Source organism: Ambystoma mexicanum, chromosome 10, assembly GCF_040938575.1.
Source record: "Ambystoma mexicanum isolate Mex_15411 chromosome 10, UKY_AmexF1_1, whole genome shotgun sequence".
Taxonomy (NCBI): Eukaryota; Metazoa; Chordata; class Amphibia; order Caudata; family Ambystomatidae; genus Ambystoma; species Ambystoma mexicanum.
The window spans coordinates 1,706,790,499-1,706,810,109 of NC_090932.1; the positions used below are offsets into that span (position 1 = coordinate 1,706,790,499).

General features: G+C 46.2%; 1 protein-coding gene across 1 annotated transcript; it reads right to left on the reverse strand.

Moving 5' to 3' along the window:
- Window positions 1-5,902: 5,902 nt before the first annotated feature.
- On the reverse strand, window positions 5,903-8,015 carry LOC138493109 (uncharacterized). The gene is made up of 2 exons (XM_069620320.1): window positions 7,879-8,015; window positions 5,903-7,279 (listed from the first exon to the last, which is right to left on the reverse strand). Exons 1-2 carry the CDS (start codon window positions 7,924-7,926, stop codon window positions 5,903-5,905), a joined length of 1,425 nt encoding a protein of 474 aa, XP_069476421.1. The 5' UTR covers window positions 7,927-8,015.
- Window positions 8,016-19,611: the final 11,596 nt, after the last annotated feature.

Sequence of the window (19,611 nt, forward strand, 5' to 3'; positions counted from 1 at the left end):
GAGCCTGGCAAGTACCTTTTGCATGCCTATACAAAATCCCAAACTGTTCACTTTGCCAATGCTTGTTTCTACTTATGCTTGATCGGGACCAACAAATGCCATGCAGTCCACCTTTTTTAGTTAATTGTTTTTAATAACATACCATAATACGTTATAATTGGAGATCTTCAGGCAATTAACCACAGCTGATTGTGTGTAGTAAAGGCACTGCACAGCAAGCACCAGTCCTCTGGCTGCACCACTTGCATGACCCCAGACATTGAGTGCAGCCTTCGGTGGTATGCTGGAATTAGTGTCTGCCTGTTAGTCACATAGAACCTGTGTGTGTGCCACTCAGATACACTGCACATGCTGGCCACAGGGCACGGCCTGCAGGGAGAAGGAAGAAACCAACACCTTGACAGTCAATGCAGGTTTTATGTCTGGCTAGCTAGGCCAGCAGTCAAGTGACGTATTATCCGCTGGGTTCGTGGCACTATGGAACTGGCTGGAGGGGCCCAGGAGAAGCTGGCCGCATACTCTCACCTGAAGACCCATTGTTCCAGCAAGCTGGGTGAGAAGCAGCCTAGTATCAGTGTCCATATGCAGGGCTCAAGTCGAGGGTAAACGTGGGTGAACAGAGATCACCCACTTTTTTCAGAGGGTGGACACCATCCCCTGGGTATTTTAGAGGCGTGTGTAAAATGAGCAAAGTTGTCCTATCTTTTTCAAACTTGTGAATTTACCGTGGTTGCTAGGTTCGCAGGCTGGGCTACTTCACCACTGCACTAGATAAGCTGATGAAAATTAGCAAACAACTAAAGCTGTAATGTCACATTTCAGGACTGCATGTGCCAGGGAAAACATTGTTATTGATTCGTGGAATCTAAAATGTGCACGACCTTTAACATTTTCAAAACACTATTAGAAGGAAATACCTGTTTGTTTTTGTTGTGTGTGTTGACATTATGAAATGCAATTGTCATTCGTTCTGTGCAGTTTGTATGGTTATGCAAAGCCAATTGAATGAAATGTGCCTATGTCACCTTGTATGTTTTGGTGGTATGTTATTTTTTATAATACCACACTAGAAAAAGTTACACATTTTTGTTGGGATTATCCAAAATGTGAATATTGTGGGGATATATTATATAAGAACGTTTTCTATGAGCCCGTATTTAACACAGACCCTCGTTCTTATGCCAGCAAGTGCAGGGATGGGCCTCGGGTAAGAGATGAACCTCAGATCCGCATTGGCCTCTTAGTGAGAATGGGCCTCACAGTAGGGATGACGGAGTAGTACTGTGTGCCTGAAGGCAGAGTTCTGCAACGCTTGCAGTATCAGTTTGCAAAAAGTGTTATGTGATATATAGGGTACTGCCAACGTCAGTGCTTACATGCTGTTGAGTACTTTCCATGCAATTTTCCACATTTACCAAATGGAGTGCAAAAGCAAAGAGTAAAAACATGCAAATCCCCTTTACTGTCAGTTTCTGCAAAGAAATGTAAATGCCACCTGACGTAACTGCATAGCAGACGGCTTTTAGCAGGTGCAAAAAACAGACCGATTCCCTGGGAATCCATTCCCTTTAAGCCTGCCTGAGAATCTCATGCAGGCGTAAAAGCAGGTGCCCTTTGGGGGAGGAGGAAGAATGCACAGCACAGTCATGAAATCCTCCGAAAGGTTGCAAAGTGCCTTGCAATCTAAAAGTAAGGTGTACATGGCTAGTCCCTTGCTTTTATGCCTTACCTTTTCAGTCCGGGACTTAGAAAATTATAGTTTTGGTATTGTATTTACGTTTCTGTTTGCAGGCAGGAGGGAAAACGGAGATTGCAGGGCCAGGAGGAAGGGTATGGGGAAATCGATAAGGAGGAGAGGTTTGGGGGCAGGGGGCGCAATAAATGCTTTTGCAGCAGCAAAGTCAAGGACAGTGCCCTTAACATAGACTAAACATTGACACAAACCTTAAAAACCTTTAAAACAAGACTAGTATTTACTGTTTGCGTTCTCTGTTTTGTCTGAGGATTTACTGCAGTTCTTGAATCACAATGTAATAAAAACGTGTTTCATTTGTATAGCAGTGATTTATTGACATTGGGTAGGAGTAACTTAACCCTGGAGTGTAGTTTGGGAGTGGCACGCGGAAGGAGTGCCAGGAGGGTGCATTTTAGTGTTTTGCCCTGGGCACCAAATGGACTAGAAACTGCCCTGATAGCACAAGTACCCTGGATGCAGAACCCCCTCGATAGGGCAGCCAACTGTCCTGTATTTTGCAGGATTGTCCTGTAATTGTGAACTCTGCCTGAACTCTGTGAACTAAGTAAATGTGAGTGTACTATGGGAGAGAGCGCCATCTGATGGAGCTGTAATGTACAGTGCCAATGTGTTGGGCTCCTTTCCAGGATGGGAACTGGCTTTGTTAACCAATTCACTTCTGGTTTTACCAGGCATTTTCAAAGAAACACTGCACCCGAGCACACTGCTGATGGGATGCACAGATAGACGAACGGGCTGCTCAATCGAGGGAGGGGCTACCGACGGACGGTGTGTATCCATACCACTTCCAGTCTCCACTAATTCTGTTGATACAGTCTCAACCGAGGTTGTGACATTTTATTTGTATATCTTCGTGGCAGCACAACCATAGTTACCTTCACCCCACTGGCGGGCTATTCTGACATTACTGCGGGTATGTTTAGCTCCCACGCGGTGGATGGTGGACTCACAGTTTCTTGGAAATGGCGTGATGTACCGGAGCATATCGCATGAATGTGTCTACCTTGTTTACAGTTGTTTTTGACAGTACCCAACGTACGGGCAGAATGTACAGAAACTGTCCCTGGTGTGTGTTTATCTAACCATGAGGGGTTGGTTTGCTTTGCGCCTTCAGATCTACGAACTCAGTTGCATCTACATAAAAGCAATTGAAACTCACCACAATTATTGCCCTTTGTGGAGTAACAGGCAGTGTGGTGGTTCCTTGGACTATTGCCATATAGATTAGATTCACGAATCTAGAGGCTGGTAAGTGCAACCCTAGTAAAAAAGAAATCCACTTTTTGGATTGTTTTGGGATTGCTTCTGGATTGTTTTCAAGCTGCAGATTTTTTTGGGAGTTATTTTGGATTTTTTGGGGATTTTTTCAAGCAAGGATTTATTTGTCTTGGGTTGGAGGATTTATTTTGGATTTTTATTGACTTGTTTCTCAGTAAAAACAATCCACTAACACTAATTGGCAGGCAGGCATTTCTACTGGATTTATTTTGGAGTTTTACTGACTTGTTTCTCAGTAAAAACAATCCACTAACACTAATTGGCAGGAAGGCATTTCTATTGGATTTATTTTGGAGTTTTACTGACTTGTTTCTCAGTTAAAAACAATCCACTAACACTAATTGGCAGGCAGGCATTTCTACAGGATTTATTTAGGAGTTTTACTGACTTGTTTCTCAGTAAAAACAATCCACTAACACAAATTGGCAGGCAGCATTTTTACAGGATTTATTTTGGATTTTTTGAAGCAAGGATTGCTTGCTATTAAAGTGGTGGATTTTCTTTTTTTTTTTTTAACTTGTTTCTCAATAAAACCAATCCAGCAACACTACACATTTTTTACTGCATTTGTTTTGGATTATTTTACAAGCAAGTATACATTGTAAGATGTATTGTTGATTTTTTCCAACTTGTATCTCTGTAAAAACAATCCAGTAACATAGGCACACATTTTTACTGCATTTAAATGTTGGCAACATAATGTCAAACTAGTTTCGACGCTGGTAGCCGTTATTTAGCATTTTAATCTGATTAAACATTTCGCAGAGATTAGGTTTTATTCATTTTGCATTTTATTGGTGCAAATTACAAGTCCAACTGCACTTAACTAATTTCTCCAGTAGATAATGCCTAGTCGCTAACATTCAGGCTATACCAATTTGCAGCAATGGGTAGAAGGAATGGCTAACACCTCGGCCATACCTCCCATCGCGCCACCTGGCTCGCTGTACCGGGTGGCCGCCTATCTCCTGCCTGCCACCAGGTACAGCTGTACTCCTCCTCTGTGCCCCTCTATATACCACACCCAGCTGCGTATCTGTTCTACTGTTATTTCTGAAAACTGCTCTGTTATGCATCTGTATTGTTGTATACCCCTGTAAAGCGCTCTGCTGTTTCTCGAAGCTTGGTCTGCACTTAATAAATTCAATAATAATCAAATAGTATGTAGTCAGACTAAAATTGGTATGCATTAAATTTGAAAGGATGTTTTGATTTAAAACATAAGACCATACAAATCTCATATAACAGTTACAGTTCTTTTTATTTAATATTTGTAATTTTCTTTTCATAAAACATATTTGGCAGATGTAAACATTTCTTTTACTTAACATCCTGGGTACTTAGATACATTAATAGCACAGTTCTTCTTAAAGCAGTTTTTTTACTCCTCATTTTCATGTAAAAAAGCTGTCAGTAGTAGAACACACAATGAAGTAATGGTGACAGCACTTTCTGCCTCATCACGAGTTTGGCGGTATCCCTTACATGCGGCGGCAACGCTTTTACTGCTACCGCGATTTCCTTAGCCAATTAAAAGAATCTTCTGCTTCTTAATCTAGGTCATATCGATTTGGTGGTGCAATGATATATGTTTCACTCTCTACTTGCACCAGGTTGCAGGCATTAGTTATGGCACTCATTGGCACAGCATCAACCAGGTCACCCTTTTCTACAGTCCACAACTGTCCAATGCTACCAATCATTTTGAAATTCTCGATCAAGGCAACATTATATATTGCTGAATCCACTCCGAACTGTAAAAAGCAAACTGCAATTCCCAATGCAAGCTGGTTTCCCTTTCTATAGGATACAGCACTCTGCTGTCTCTTTTTCAATCTGCAGTACTCTGATCCATAAACATAAAAACCCCTTTTGTACATATTTACTCTTAGGAAGCACTTCACTGTAGTTTCCTTTAAACCATACATGTTTTGCAGTAGCTTGTAATGCTCTTCCGGCAATTGTTTCCAAACAATTTTCCCCAGCGCACATATTCCCATATCAATTTCTTTACTTTTGTCTGGTAATCTAGTACAATTGATTGCACTATGATACAGGTCTATCACTTCATCTGATAGTTGTTTTTTGTGCACTTCAAACAGCAAAGGTGTCACCTTCCAAAGCCCAATTACATGCAAAATTTGCATGTCAACACCTTGTTTGGCATGAATATTTTTTAACAGAAAGCCATTCAAATCTTCAAAAATAAAACAATTATTGATATACAGCGGGCCTGTAAAACGTACGCAGTCTGTCAGATGGATCAGATTGTGAAGGTTAAGAGTCATTCCTCTTTCACCATACAACTGTTCGTAGAGTTCAACAAATGTGATTAAACATCTTTCAGCATCAGATAAATCCTGCTCACTAATGCTCTCTTTTGACAGCTGATAAATACCTCGTGATAGTAAACAGAAATGTACAAAATAAGATTCGGTTAGTACCTTTTTTAATATTGGTACACCCCAGTACAATAGAAAGTTTCTGAACTCTGATGCTTTCCAATGTACAAGGTCTTCGATTGTACGTGGAACCCGTGTGACAAACAGTGTTGGCTTAATCTTTTTTAGAGCATTGCTGACATATTCTTTTTTATCAAAAAAGGAAAAGTATTTGTCCTTGTTCTCTTTTGAGAACCAATTTTGCAGCAAGAGATTCATGACACCCAAACACACTCCGTGCATATAATCAATGACACAGCTATTTCTTGCGTCTGTATATTGTAAGTACAAAAACCAAAATGGACCCTTGTGGCCCCTTACTACGTGATTTGCATCACCAGTTTGTATTTTACCAATAGCTGACTCAATGTCTATACTCATAGTTGTTTTGGTTCCCATTGTTTGGTTCCCTTTAGGATCATTTTCATCATAAGGAAATATGTGATGAGCCTCCATTCTGAAACTTATAACGCTTCCCTTTTTGTAGACAATGCCAACAGCTGTAGTACCCATTAAATTGTACACAGTTATAAACTAAAGCCCTTGCTGGCAAGTCACATGTGCATGTTAACAGGGCACACCTTGAAACAAAAGGTCCATTTTCGTCATGAAATTCATAACCTTTTTCGAGCAACGCAAGTTCCTCATACAAAGGTTGCAGAAATGACCACATTGGAGGCTTGCCCGGGGATATCCATATCCCATAGAGCAATATATTATGTCTTTTTTTCCTCATGGCTATTGGCAGCTCATTTATTAACATATAAACAGGCCACATGCTTACATTTGAAGACTTGAAAATTGGTACCCCGTCTGTATTCATTGAGAATGACAAATTATTCTTGTCACTTAGAATACCTTTTTTATACATCTCTTTGTAGAGCAGCCCGTCATAAATATCGCTAATATTTCCTATGTTTTCTGAGTAATGTTTAAATCGATGTGTTCTAACATAATCTGAAAAATCATTTCTTTTCCACAGACTTTGCAACTGAGCAATAATTGATAGCTGAACAAAATAGGACATAGCACCAGGTTCGGTCAGGTTTTTCCCACAAACGTGACTAGTACATTGTTGAGTACTCTTTTTAACTGGGGTATAACATGAAGAACAATAATAGTGAACTGTTGGTATCAGATTGTTAGCCAAATCCTTAAAAAAAAGTCTAAGGTGGTACAAAGATTTGATCATGCAGTGACCTTGAGGAAGAAGCATCCCGATTACTGTTAGAATATCTGAAATTGCCTCATCTGGTAACTTAAACTTAATTAGTAGACAACAAATCATCAAAACAGCAGCCCCGAGTGATGTGGTTGTACCAGAGTGAATGTGTTCAGTCCCTGGAGGAATTTCCTGAGGGATGCCGTCAATTTCAGTGGTTTCTCCTTCAGGGAAATCAATATCATCCAAAATCTCTCCTTGCTCACTAAATAAGTTGTCATCTTCACAATCATCTACAAGCACATCACAATTTCGTAACTTGGATTCCATAAGGACTTTTTCAAAGAGTTCATCGTCAACATCAATCCCTGTGGCCGGAATAGCCACAAAATCCTCTGGTGTGCAATGTCCCTCATAATTTGATGATATGCCACCATCATCACTATTTAATTGTGAAGTAAAAGATTCAGAATCTGAACAGGAACTAAAAGTCCCAATTGCTTCCTCGCAAGATGATGGCTGTATTTTACATGAATGGCTTTCTTCTGTAGTTGCTGATTCTGTTATTCTGGTCCTTTTTGAATTGGGTTCAAAGTCATTCGCGCAAGATGTGCTTTGGTTGACATCTATGAATGTTGTTCTCTGTATATGAAAGAAAATGTAATTGAACTTTAATGATATGACCAATACATGTGAAAAGAAAAGGAGTGTGTGACTATTTAAAAGAAGCACACTTCTGGCAAAATTTTTTATTAAAACTCCCTATATATGTACCCACATTTACAATTGTATTTATTTCGTTTATTAATTCAGAGTGGCAGGGAGGATGTTCCAGAGGGAGGTACCAGACGAAGACAGAGATCTATCCCCAGCTCGTTTCTTTGAAAACCGACTGTCCCTGAGGGACAGAGAGGTAGCGGAGCGAAGAGCCTGAGAGGGGAGGTATTTGAGGAGGGATAGCTGAAAGTATTTTGGACCCAGGCCCCAGAAAGCCTTGTGGACAAGGTCAAGGGTTTTGAATGTAATCCTTGTATCCACTGGGAGCCACTGGAGAGATACGATCACACCAATCTTGAATGGCAGTTAGGTGATGAGAGATGGAGAGGAGGTGGCCGAGGGCAGCCTGAATAGCCTACTGTCTCTACCCCCAAACAATAAATACTATGGATGGTACTCTTAAATAATTAACATTTCTTAAGCAGATGTAAGTAAAGCAAGCAGAAAAGAAATAATATGCCTACCAGTTCTTTTCCATATGGACCACGTTTCTTTCGATTCCCAGATGTCATTTTATCGGCAAGTATGTTGCAGCTGTAAACAAGTAAAACATGTAAACTAAAATATAGGCAGCATTGGGGATGGATATGTGAAAACTCCTTGCAGGTTGCCTCTAGTCTCTTGCTCTGCCTGTGCAGACTATTATCGTCTCAGTATTGCAAGGGCCCTAGCTGGCTGTTGGTATTCCCCCTTGTGCCCACCCTCCTTGAGCGCTTGGAAACACTTTTCTGTGTATAGGTGCTATATAAATAAACAATACAATATCTTCGCACAGCCCTGCACTCTGCCTGCACATACTTCATAAAGAGATTTACAGTCCATGTTTGCAGCTAAAGTTTGTCTTTGCCAGTTAAACTAATAGGCTCGTTTTTTTCTTAGTTTTGCACAATATATTCATACTTGCCAACCCTATTGATTTAGGCAGTAGGCTACTGTTTTTGAAACAGTCCTACCGTCCACAGATTTTCCCCAAAGGAATGCATTGGGGATATTGTTATTTTAGGCGGCAGACAGTTACTAATTGTACTGTTTTTAATGAAAAAAATCGGGAGTCTCCCGCCTAAATCGGGAGGGTTGGCATGCATGGCTACATGACTCTGCCCTGCACTCTTGCTGGGACAGACCTTAGGTGAACCACCAGTGGAGGCAAGTTAATGTTAATGTTAAAGGATATTTATACCGCGCACTATCACCACCGGAGTGGTCCCCTGGCGGCTCTGAAAAAGGGAGAGGGGGGGTGAGTTAGTGGGAATAAGCTGGAAAAGTGCAAGAGAGCAGTGATTTGCTGTTGGCAGCCTCAGCCCGGTGGGTCCGTTGGCTGGGCTTGGGGTGTTTTACAGTATGCAGAGAGATGAGATCGTTAGTGGATTGGTTAGTTGGCCTTTCTGTCCTTGCAATTGTGTCTAGGTGTGATGCTTGCTATCATTCACTATTCCTTCTGAGTGTGTGGCGCTTGCTAATTTCAAAATTCTGTCTAGATGTGAGGAGGGCTAGTGATCATGATTCCATTCGGGTGTTGCACTTGTCATCATTCACAGTTTCATCTAAGTGTGGCGCATGCTAGCATTCATAATCCTGTCTCGGTGCGGCGCAGACTAGAGTCAAGAATTCCATCTAAGTGTGGTACATGCTAACATTAACAATCCTGTTATGTGACGCAAGCTGAAATTGAGAGTTCCATCTAAGTGTGGTACATGCTAACATTCATAATCCTGTCTAGATGTGACGCAAGCTAAAATTTAGTGCATGCCTCCAAGAGTCTAGGCCCGAGTGGCCAATCACGGGTGGAGGGAGGGCCGGGAGGCGGGCGGAGGGAGGGGAAGGGGAAAGGATTGGGCGCAAGGCTGCAGGCGGGGACTGGGTGCACATGGGGACACAGCACCAGATTTTAATTCAGTGGCAGAGCGTACCAACATACACAGTATCTGCCTATCAGACTGAGGAGGGTATCAGTCTCCATGTTGTTCAACCTGCACTGCTGGAATAAATATGTACTGCCCAGGCTGCTGTTACAGAGCAGTGTCAAACATTGCCTACCAGCTCAGTGTGATTATTTTCTGTGAAGTTAGGTAATTGAATTTGGTGTTAATTTACCATTCACAATTATACATTTTAAACATTTGAGCATCTTTCCATGTTGTGCTGTTTGATGGGTTAGCATTTTCGAATGCTCCAGTGATGCTAATAATATATGTTTTGTAATTTCCTGTGATGTCATTATGCTAAATAATGTTTTTGAAACTTGAAAAATCCTACATCTTTTCGGTCACAGAATGTTGACAAGTATGTATATTTCAACAACAATTTTTTTTCTCCAAGCACAGTTATAAAAAACGACATGGGCTAAACTTTTGGGCTACATTGGTTTCCTTTCAATCAAGTCTTTCCTTTCTGCCTATTCTGTCCCTGCTTTGCTTTTCCTACCCAGTCTTTCCTCTCTGTCTATCATTTCCCAGCATTCCTTCCCCAACCCAGTCTGTCCTCTCTGTCTATATCATGGACTTGCTTTGTGGGGGGTATGGTCTTTGGGATATATATGGGCACTTTTCAACACAATCGGACTTGCAAAACTGTTTGGAGGGATTGCGAGATCACGCTGATAGAAGGTAAGCACTTCGCAGCTTTATTTTGTATTTTTTGTCACGTCGTGCTTAATTATATTTTAAATCCGTGTGGGGATCGAGCGACGCCAGGCGCATGCAATTCGGGCCGCGCTGCGCCCTGCATTCTAGTCCTTATTGCTGTTCACATTGTGCGGTATTGCGCGCACGCAATCAGCGTTGACCGCGTGTGATGCCCGAAAATATATTTTCAAATATGGCGAAGGGCACGCGTTGCCGTGGTAACTGGCTTCTGGCTTGGGAGCGTGCTGGGCGGTGCATGATCAATCCTGCTGCCACGCATAAAATTATAATTCCCCCCCCCAGGCCACCATACCCCATTATTGCATTCGATTCCGCCAGATCGCGTTTCGGCGCGCTGCCCCGAGCTATGTTCCGCTGCCCCCCACCCCAGGTCAGCCACCCGATCCCGGCCAACATACCTTACAGAAACCGCCGTGCACCGCGATCCCGACGTCTAGCAGCAGCTGTTTGCTTTAAATGCCCATTACGCCCAACATTCGCGTTTCATTCGCATTTCGGGAAAATGCTCGCCAGCCAATAACAGGCAGGTTCCCTAACCCCCCCCCCCCCACCCAACATGCCATTATTGCATGTGTGCTAATTCCCCCCCCACCCCCCGTTACCCTGTGCTGCAATGCCCCCCCACCCCCTCCGTTACCCTGTGCAGCTAGCCCCCCCACCCCCACCGTTACCCTGTGCTGGTAGCCCCCCCAGCCCGCCGTTATCCTCTACTGCAATGCCCCCCCACCCCCTCCGTTACCCTGTACTGCCATTCCCCCCCACCACTCCGATGCCCAGTGTGCTACTATCCCCCCACCCCCTCCGTTACCCTGTGCAGCTAGCCCCCCCAGCCCCTCCGATCCCCCGTGTGCTATAGCCCCCCACCGTTACCCTGCGCTGCTAGCCCCCCCAGCCCGCCGTTATCCTCTACTGCAATGCCCCCCCACCCCCTCCGTTACCCTGTACTGCTAGGCCCCCCACCCCCTCCGTTACCCTGTACTGCCATTCCCCCCCACCCCTCCGATGCCCAGTGTGCTACTATCCCCCCACCCCCTCCGTTACCCTGTGCAGCTAGCCCCCCCAGCCCCTCCGATCCCCCGTGTGCTATAGCCCCCCACCGTTACCCTGTGCTGCTAGCCCCCCCAGCCCGCCGTTATCCTCTACTGCAATGCCCCCCCCACCCCCTCCGTTACCCTGTACTGCTAGGCCCCCCCACCCCCTCCGTTACCCTGTACTGCCATTCCCCCCCACCCCTCCGATGCCCAGTGTGCTACTATCCCCCCACCCCCTCCGTTACCCTGTGCAGCTAGCCCCCCCAGCCCCTCCGATCCCCCGTGTGCTAGCCCCCCACCATTACCCTGTGCTGCTAGCCCCCCCAGCCCGCCGTTATCCTCTACTGCAATGCCCCCCCACCCCCTCCGTTACCCTGTACTGCAATGCCCCCCACCCCCTCCGTTACCCTGTACTGCTAGGCCCCCCACCCCCTCCGTTACCCTGTACTGCTAGCCCCCCCCAGCCCGCCGTTACCCTCTATTGCAATGCCCCCCCACCCCCTCCGTTACCCTGTACTGCTAGGCCCCCCCACCCCCTCCGTTACCCTGTACTGCTAGGCCCCCCACCCCCTCCGTTACCCTGTGCAGCTAGCCCCCCCAGCCCCTCCGATCCCCCGTGTGCTACTATCCCCCCACCCCCTCCGTTACCCTGTGCAGCTAGCCCCCCACCGTTACCCTGTGCTGCCATTCCCCCCCACCCCTCCGATGCCCAGTGTGCTACTATCCCCCCACCCCCTCCGTTACCCTGTACTGCAATGCCCCCCCACCCCCTCCGTTACCCTGTACTGCTAGGCCCCCCCACCCCCTCCGTTACCCTGTACTGCTAGCCCCCCCAGCCCGCCGTTACCCTCTGCTGCAATGCCCCCCCACCCCCTCCGTTACCCTGTACTGCTAGGCCCCCCCACCCCCTCCGTTACCCTGTACTGCTAGCCCCCCCCAGCCCGCCGTTACCCTCTGCTGCAATGCCCCCCCACCCCCTCCGTTACCCTGTACTGCTAGGCCCCCCCACCCCCTCCGTTACCCTGTACTGCTAGGCCCCCCCACCCCCTCCGTTACCCTGTGCTGCAATGCCCCCCCCAGCCCGCCGTTGCCCTGTACTGCCATTCCCCCCACCCCTCCAATGCCCAGTGTGCCATTCCCCCCACCCCTCCGATGCCCAGTGTGCTACTATCCCCCCACCGTTACCCTGTGCAGCTAGCCCCCCAGCCCCTCCGATCCCCCGTGTGCTAGCCCCCCACCGTTACCCTGGTGCTGCTAGCCCCCCCAGCCCGCCGTTACCCTCTACTGCAATGCCCCCCCACCCCCTCTGTTACCCTGTGCAGCTAGCCCCCCACCGTTACCCTGTGCTGCCATTCCCCCCCACCCCTCCAATGCCCAGTGTGCCATTCCCCCCCACCCCTCCGATGCCCAGTGTGCTGCTGTTTCATCCGATGGCCTTTTCCCAAGCCTTGGAGTCTGCAGTGCCTGAACTGGACATTCCATGCAGATGTTTCGGAGTCTAGGCACTGGCTGGCTCGCAGCCTTCTTCCTCCTGTGTTGCGATCTGATGCAGCTTGTTGTGGCCCTGCCGTGCTGTGTTAAGTGTCTCTCCCTGCTTGTGTGTGTATGCAGGCTGTTCTGCTCACACATACCGAACAAGCAGTTCTTTGCTGCCCTACCTGTATTCATAGTTTTTTATTTTTGGGCTCTGCCACCCTTCCTGTGTGTTACACATGCGATTGCTGCTCTAATTTTCTACTTATGTTGTCCCCACACTACCCTTTGCGGCCCCTCCGTCCTGCTAGTGCTAAGGCTCCTCTTGCCACTACCCGCAATCTGTCATATTCTCTCTGGCTACGACACCTACACCTGTCAATGGACACGCAGCACCATTTCTGGCCAAGCAGCTATGTCCGGTTGAATTACAGAATAACGCCGGAATCCAGTCTTGCCCCGCCTCACGTTCTGGATACATACCAACAATAGCCAGTGGCTTTTCACCCGCCTATGTTATGGTTTGTTACCGCCACCCCAGCCTGTACACCCACTTGATATAGGTTTGCTCCCAGCACGCTAAATTCAACGTCACTCCTTCTCTCACATATATAATATAGCCATTGTACCAGTACCAACATAGAACTAACTGTGTCTCTACCACTGGTAGTATTTCGCAATAGCCTACCTGCCAAACTGTTTCTGCCCTACCAGTCAAACTGTGTTAGCCTACCCACCCACGCTTCTTATCTTATTGGCAGAGCAACTAAATTACTCTATAAGATAAGCATGCCTATGTTTGACTAGCCCACTGTGCTGCCCACTGCATTGATGTACACTAGCCTATGCTTGACTAGTCCACTGTGCTGCCCACTGCAATGATGTACACTAGACTATGCCTATGCTTGACTAGCCCACTGTATCGTTTCCTTCCCACTCTCCCCCTCCCTTCCTTATGTATGTCGTAGCTTTTGCACTATCTGACATGTCGTCAGGCTGAGTAAACTCTTACTGTTCATGGCCTGTAAGAGTGTCATTGTATTCTCCCTTGCCTCGAAGCGATTTGTAACACATTGTGTATAGGCGTGCTATAAAGAAATTATCATATCATGTGAGTAGAGTGAGAAATCGTGAGTGACATGACAAGAGGGGATGCATGCGAGGACGCCAGAGAGAGAAGGGGAGAGAATCCAGTGTAGATGAAACGTGGGGAGAGAGTGATGCTCTGAATAGAGTGCATATATACAAAGTGTGTGGCTGTGATGAGAAACTACAATAGGTGTCCAGTCACCAACAGTAGATAGGAGGTTTTTGGTCCGCAAAATGTAAAGGATAGCTGTGCAAAAATTAATAGTATATTCCAGATTTGGCTTTTTGAGTACATTTTTATTCAGCCTGTATCCAAACATATGGCAGTATTTGTACTATAACATATTTTCATTCCAACAACTTTTAGAGTGTTCTGTGAAACTGTTTATTCTTTGGACGTGACAAGTAATATCTCCTAAGTTCCAAGGTAACTTAGGTGGGAAGTGACTGCCCACCCTGCCACCCACCCACAGTTGCCCCCTCTCCCTTTTTCTTCATGCACTTATCAGACCTACCCTGTCTGCTGCCTTAACCCAGCACTTGCCACTTGCTGGCTGCACTACCACTGTTTGTTGTCTTTATTATTTATTTATTTTCTATTTATCTTTTTCTACTGTGCTCCGCGCTTCCCACCCCCTGCCCCCTCCATGCACTTTTCCCCTTCCCCTCTCACATGCACTTGCGCGTTCCCAATGTCACTGGGCCTAGTAAGATTGTTGTTTTTGTTCCACTCCTCCCTTGCCATTACGCACTCTGACACACTTTGTGTATGAGTGCGATATAAATAAAATATTAATTCTGGTAAACTAATGCCCAATCTCAATCACCCCTTTTCTGGGAAAATGAACATGTGCTACTCAATCCCCTGCATCCACTCTACTGGCCCGATAAACCGCTTTGCTCACATAGCATGCATTACTAGTTGCCATTTTCCATAAAGTTTATATTGCGACTAGTTGAAATGAAACATCGGTTTTCAAATTTAGTGGAATAATTTATGCCTTGCATTGGGTATTTTAACATTTGGGTGTCTTTCAGACCACTAGGAAATTTAATAAGATGGCCCAATCTTGGTGCTCAGATGACTCTTTTTTTGTGGTGCACTTTGAATCTGACGATACCGTTCAGTGCTTGGGAAAAGAAGACGTGGAGTTCATCACTGACGACTTGCGTGGAGATGGCGGGGGGCGCATTCGTGCCTTTTTTGATACTGTAGAACTGGACCACGACGGAAACGATGTGATTCGGAAAAAGGATTACTCAGGAACAATTGTATTGTCTGGTGGTAAGTTGTTGTGAGTCACTAGTTGATACTATGTCAGCCATCTAAATCTCTCGTAGCTTCTCAAGGTGTATTTCAATAACGCAAAGGGGATTTGTTAATCATAGAAGAATGTTTCATTTGTGTAGCGCACCGGCACCATTATTACAGTCCCCACGTGCTCAATTGGCTCTACATAGAGGAGTTAGGGGGTTGGTTAGTAAGGGAAGGCGGTTAAGTATAGAGTTTGTGCTTTTCTGTTGATGCATGTGGAACTAGGACAAACTGTTTTCTATGTTGGTTTGGAAGTGGGCACTGGATTGTCGTGCCAGGGCTGTTCAGTGGTTGCAGGTGTTTGTGTCGGGCGTGTGTTGTGAGTGCTGTTTGCAGTACTAGAAGTTGCTATCATTTTATATATAATTTTATTTTTCAGAACGATCAACCTGTATTACTTTTATCCGAAAAAATGTGCCCCGAAACATGACGGGTGATGCCCTCTTATGCCACCTCAAAGAAAAGGCACATGTAAAAAAACTATCTGGAGGAAAGAGAGGAGCTAGTGTCGTTTTGAACACTGTACTGCAAGAAATGAGGGATGAGAGTAATGAAGCGAGTAAAAAAAAAAGATGTGGGAAAGAGGGTCCTTCACAGAGTGACAGTAGTGAAGTAAGCGGAAAGAAACAAGCTCTAGCCAAAAAGAATTTGCATCCTTCCAAGCTAGCAGAGGTGTCTATGTTCATGGCACATCCTCTTCCTCTTACTCCAGTGTTTCCAGAGGTGCAAATTAGACTGTCGCCAAGGGCAGTCACAGGGAGGGTTGAACATTCCGAGGTATTTACACCTCCACAATTCAGGGGTTTCCCAAATACATCATCGCAACAAGGCCTCCATACGCCACTGCCTCTACCTCTCCCGGATATGGCGGCTTCCAAAGGGCAATGGGCTACACCTAATCAGGGGTGTGAACCATACTTGTACCACACTAGCCAGCCACAACAACGGCTTATCCACTCCACGCCATTTACACAGGGTATACAGCCAGATGAACTCAGTAAGACCATGGCACCACCACTATATAGTCCCCAAGCTTCATGGCCAATAGAGTCACATCTAAGGCCACGCAGACTCGAAATGCACCAGGGCTTAAATGGGGCAGGAATAGCCCATTGTGAACAAGACACTGAACATGAAGACATGAGCAGTGTCTTGAGGGGGAGCATGGAATCATCATTTGGAGATTATGGACCAGGGACAACGGAAACGGTTGATCGGCCCCCGATAGACAAAGATGACAATATGGTGGAAAGCTTAACCGGTATGTGCTTTGAGTAACTACATTGCAATCTTGGTAATTGTCATTAAAATGTGTACTGTATTAACATGTGTAATAATATTTGTACTATTATTTCAGCATACTGGGACACAATGGATTCCCGCCAGCAGGTAGCAGTTGAGCACTGCTTGGAACTGGCCCTCCAGTGGATAAAGAGGCGGCGGACGGGAGCCACAGAAACAGTTTTTCCCGATCCAAATCCCAACCCTGGCCCATCAACTGCAACTGCATCAGAGGTAAGTGCCATTAGAGTTAAATAAAAGTTGGTTTGTGCCCCTATGAAATAAATAAATGTTTCTTTCTCTATCCAAATGCTATTGGTTGTAGGCTTCTGTGTGTCTCCACCCAAATCTGAAACCCTCCTCCCCAACATTCCTATGAAGCCATAGGGCTTCTAGACAAATGTCAAAAGGGTGAGAAAAGGTAGCTGAAATACTGTGGCTCATGTATTCACCGGTTATTGTCCATCACTCATTATATGCCCACATGTAACATGTCCATTACTTAAGACCCGTTATGCTGCCAATGTCATATAGTGGTGTCCTAATTTTTATTTAATTTTTAATTTTTTAGATAGTTATAAAAGCAAGCACATAGTTAAATTCCCATAGGTAGTTAAATTCCCGTAGGTGTACGTGATCGACATTAGTTGGCCTGGGAGCCAAATGTATCTCCTGGTAGGCATTGCTTGTATGGCTCCTTTACCAATGCACTGTACATGGGGAAACCTGACATTGGTCATTTCTTCACAATATACCAATTATGCAAATAAATGGGAAACAACTAAGGAATTGCCATTCTTTGATCAGATTGACAGCTTTGAGAAATGTAGTATTTTTTTCATTTTTGTGCACACAGAGAAAAATACCCCTTGTGACAGATGGGACATGCAGGTTTGCAGATGTGTTAGTGAACCCAGTGAAGTTGAGGGAGATTGTGGTAACTGCCAGAAAATTACACACTGGCAACCCAGCACGTTACCTACAGAATAAGCGGCTGGATCTTTTGTTCACAAAAGAAGAACTGATGGCAGCAAAGGGGAGGTTAACACTGGATCGTCATCGACAGGACGCTATACAAGGTACATAAATGGAATTACTAAAGCACATTCGAGGGCATACAGTAAAAATTGTCTGCTTTATTTCTCACAGCCATGTGTCAACCAAAAAGTACTTTGCTTGCTCTTTTCAAACTTCTTACACATGTTTTTTTTGCATTTCAGAATTTATCCATGTTATGGCTTTCCATTACTCTCTGCAGCCGAGTACAGAAAAGCCCTCCAAAACAAAATTGGGAACTACCGGATTAAGAAGAAGGAGCCAAACCTCGTCTTTTCGACACAAGTGTAGTTCCCAATTCCCTTGCTCTTTGCCCTTGGCATGGATACTTGTATGACTCCCTGGACCGGGATCTAGGTCCCCTCTCACTCACTTGCTCTCTCCCTGGGCTGGGCCCCACCGGACTCACTTGCTCTCTCCCTGGGCTGGGCCCCACCGGACTCACTTGCTCTCTCCCTGGGCTGGGCCCCACCGGACTCACTTGCTCTCTCCCTGGGCTGGGCCCCACCGGACTCACTTGCTCTCTCCCTGGGCTGGGCCCCACCGGACTCGCTTGGACCCTGGGCTGGGCCCCACCGCACTCGCTTGGTCCCTGGGCTGGGCCCCACCGGACTCGCTTGGTCCCTGGGCTGGGCCCCACTGGACTCGCTTGGTCCCTGGGCTGGGCCCCCACCGGACTCGCTTGGACCCTGGGCTGGGCCCCACCGGACTCGCTTGGACCCTGGGCTGGGCCCCACCGGACTCGCTTGGACCCTGGGCTGGGCCCCACCGGACTCGCTTGGACCCTGGGCTGGGCCCCACCGGACTCGCTTGGTCCCTGGGCTGGGCCCCCACCGGACTCGCTTGGTCCCTGGGCTGGGCCCCCACCGGACTCGCTTGGTCCCTGGGCTGGGCCCCCACTGGACTCGCTTGGTCCCTGGGCTGGGCCCCCACCGGACTCGCTTGGTCCCTGGGCTGGGCCCCCACCGGACTCGCTTGGTCCCTGGGCTGGGCCCCCACCGGACTCGCTTGGTCCCTGGGCTGGGCCCCCACCGGACTCGCTTGGTCCCTGGGCTGGGCCCCCACCGGACTCGCTTGGTCCCTGGGCTGGGCCCCCACCGGACTCGCTTGGTCCCTGGGCTGGGCCCCCACCGGACTCGCTTGGTCCCTGGGCTGGGCCCCCACCGGACTCGCTTGGTCCCTGGGCTGGGCCCCACCGGACTCGCTTGGTCCCTGGGCTGGGCCCCACCAGACTCGTGTGACTTTCTGGACTGGTTCTGGGTCCTCTCACCCATTTTTTAATTGTAAAGCACCCATGTTTTGGATTGCTACAGTCGTGTTTTTGTGCTATGTACACAGTGTCCGATTGAATCTCTGCCTCTTTTTAATAAATATAGTGGTGAAAAAAAATGTTGCTTCTTTTTAAATATAGTTAATATGCCATTACATGGTCTTGACTTTCATGGCCATTTTACCTAAATGACTGACCTAATAAGTCATCACTATAGTTCTAAACAATTCAAAATGCAACTCTCTAAAATGGGCAGCAGTTAAGCCACAGTGAGGCTTTTAAAGCCCAATTCAACAAGGTGCACCAAATGTGTTTTTTAAGCGTTTCTTTTCAGGATTATAGTAAACATTATTTTTGTTAAACTCCTAAATTTATTTCCAGCTCATAAACCGAAACAATGCCTATATTGTTAAAGGATATTTTTGGGATTGCTTTGTTTTTTTGATTTGTAAAGTATTATTTGGTGACTACATTAATTGCTTTTGGATCTCAAAAGGTTTATTTGGGGATTGCATTGTTTTGTGATTTTTGCTGGATGTTTGAGGATTGGATTGCTTTTGGATTTTTAGTGGATTGTTTGGGGATTGGATTGCTTGGATTGTTTTGGGATTGCATTCCACTGAGGATTGCTAATTAACATATTTCAGGGTGCATGAAGCCAAAAAGAAGCCAAAAGCAATCCTCTGAGTACAATGGGAGTTTCTGGAGTTAAAGAGGATTTAAAGAGGATTTAAATGTTTGGGAAAATCCAGTAGCAATCCACTTTCAATCCAGATTTTTTTGGTAGGGAAGGGCAGTGGAAGTGAAAACACGGAACTAGTGGCAGTCTGCCCGGCTGCCTGCAATCAAAACGAGGGCATGGGATGGTCAGAATGAGGGGGGCGTGGTACAGTGGCGATTGAGGGTCAGGAGGGTGACCAGGATCACAAACCTTTCTCAAGTAGTTGGATTTCATGGCTACAGTAATAATGTCATATTGGGTTCGCTTACAAAAATAACATACGTGCTATAAAAAAGCCACATGACAGCAGGTAAAT